The 1,751-nt window shown below is 41.5% G+C and overlaps 1 protein-coding gene across 1 annotated transcript; it reads left to right on the top strand.

The window, feature by feature from the left end:
* Positions 1–707: 707 nt before the first annotated feature.
* Positions 708–1,394, top strand: LOC132181128 (uncharacterized). Its single transcript, XM_059594247.1, has one exon. It carries the CDS (start codon positions 708–710, stop codon positions 1,392–1,394), a length of 687 nt encoding a protein of 228 aa, XP_059450230.1.
* The last annotated feature ends 357 nt before the right edge of the window (positions 1,395–1,751 follow it).

The following is a 1,751-nucleotide window of genomic DNA, read 5'->3' as shown; positions in this document are numbered from 1 at the left end:
TGTCCTCAAGGTGGAATGTGTGAAATTGACGTTGACGATTTGTAACTGCCCTTTAGTGAGATGTTGATAACATGGGAAATCCATTTTAAGGTGCTTCAATGGAGGTGTTGCCTGCTGCGACTTGTCTCAAATTGTTGATCTTTTTTCCTTTGTGTTGTTGGTGCTCTTCTCGGCGAATTGGTTAACTCCAGCCAGTAAATTCTTGATCTCGTTCAAGGAATCTTCCATGCTCTGCATCTTCTCACATTCCATGCTCTGATACCAATTGATAGGTCCCAAATAGATAATAGAAACACAACTAATATTTAATATAATATAAAGATAATACACGTTACAAATCTCCACTTAAGGCTAGAGTTCTACCACAATACAAATACATAACAAGATAATATGTTCTGATACCTCTAATGGGTCCTAGTCAGAACAAGATAAACAAGATAATACTCCACTTAAGGTGGGAGTTGAACCACAACAGAATTGAGACTCTACACAAATCATCATCCTTATAACATAATACAAAGACCCTTAAATACTCTATTACTAGCAATTACCTAAACCATTACCATTTCTCTCACACTATCTCACACCACAACATATAACTACCCATACTACATAACCTCCTAGTAAATAAACTTCCCACTAACTCCTCTTATAAGATAACACTAAAACTAACCCCATTACCCAAGCCAGGTTGCACATTATGGCCCATGGCAAACATCACTACTGCCCATGATCTTCATGTTGGTTCTCCTTATCCATCTCCATTACCAAATAATGTGGGTTCGGCTGATGAGTATGATGAGTCCTACGTGGAATCCTATCATATTTGGGAGGATCTCAAGGCACAATTCTCTCAAGTGAATGGCCCTCGCATGTTTCAACTAGAACAAGATATTTCCAATCTTGTTCAAGGTACTATGTTAGTGGCCACATACTTCTCCAAACTGAAGAGTCTTTGGGATGAACTTTCTGCACTTCAACCTAATCTTTCATGTTCTTGTGGTGCCATGAAAGATGTCTTACAACTTCAACATAACCGAAGTACCACAAAGTTTTTAATGGGGCTCAATGGATCATATACTACCATTCGCAGACACATCCTCCTGATGGACCCTCTATCTTCTATCAACCAAGCCTATGCCTTAGTTCTTCAAAAGAAACGACAACGCAACATTTCTATTCCATCCACCGTTGAAGGCGTTGCTCTAGCAGCTAAAAGTGGTCCCCCGCCATGGAAGAATGGTAGATTAGGACAACCTAAGAAGGATCGACCGAAGTGCATTCAATGTGGTCGTGATGGGCACACCATTGATTGTTGTTATCATCTCCACGGTTTCCCTCCAAGCTCTCGCTACACAAAGCTTGGTACCAAGCCCCCACCTCATGCCCACTAGGCATCCTGCACTAATGATAGACCACCAAGTAGGTTGTACAGAATGGCACCATCCTCAATAGTGCTAGACTTCAACCTAGGGCTGGCAATTTTGACACGACCCGACACGAACACGACACGAAATTAGCGGCTTTGAGTTTATATTAAATGGTTTGGGTCATAAACGGGTCGACCCGTTTATGAGTGTCTGGCGGGTTGTGTCACAGGTCGACCCGCGGGTGACCCGCCAGACCCGTTTATTTTTTTATTTTTTTTATTTTTAACTTTTATCCTAAAGGAAAAAGTGAAAAATCAAAAACGCATACTGTCGTCTCCTCGAACTCCTCCAGATCCAGAGTCCTCCATTTCTCCATACCTC

The sequence above is a fragment of the Corylus avellana genome, chromosome ca1, assembly GCF_901000735.1.
Source record: "Corylus avellana chromosome ca1, CavTom2PMs-1.0".
NCBI classification, from domain to species: domain Eukaryota; kingdom Viridiplantae; phylum Streptophyta; class Magnoliopsida; order Fagales; family Betulaceae; genus Corylus; species Corylus avellana.
This window is presented reverse-complemented; position numbering and strand designations above follow the sequence as displayed.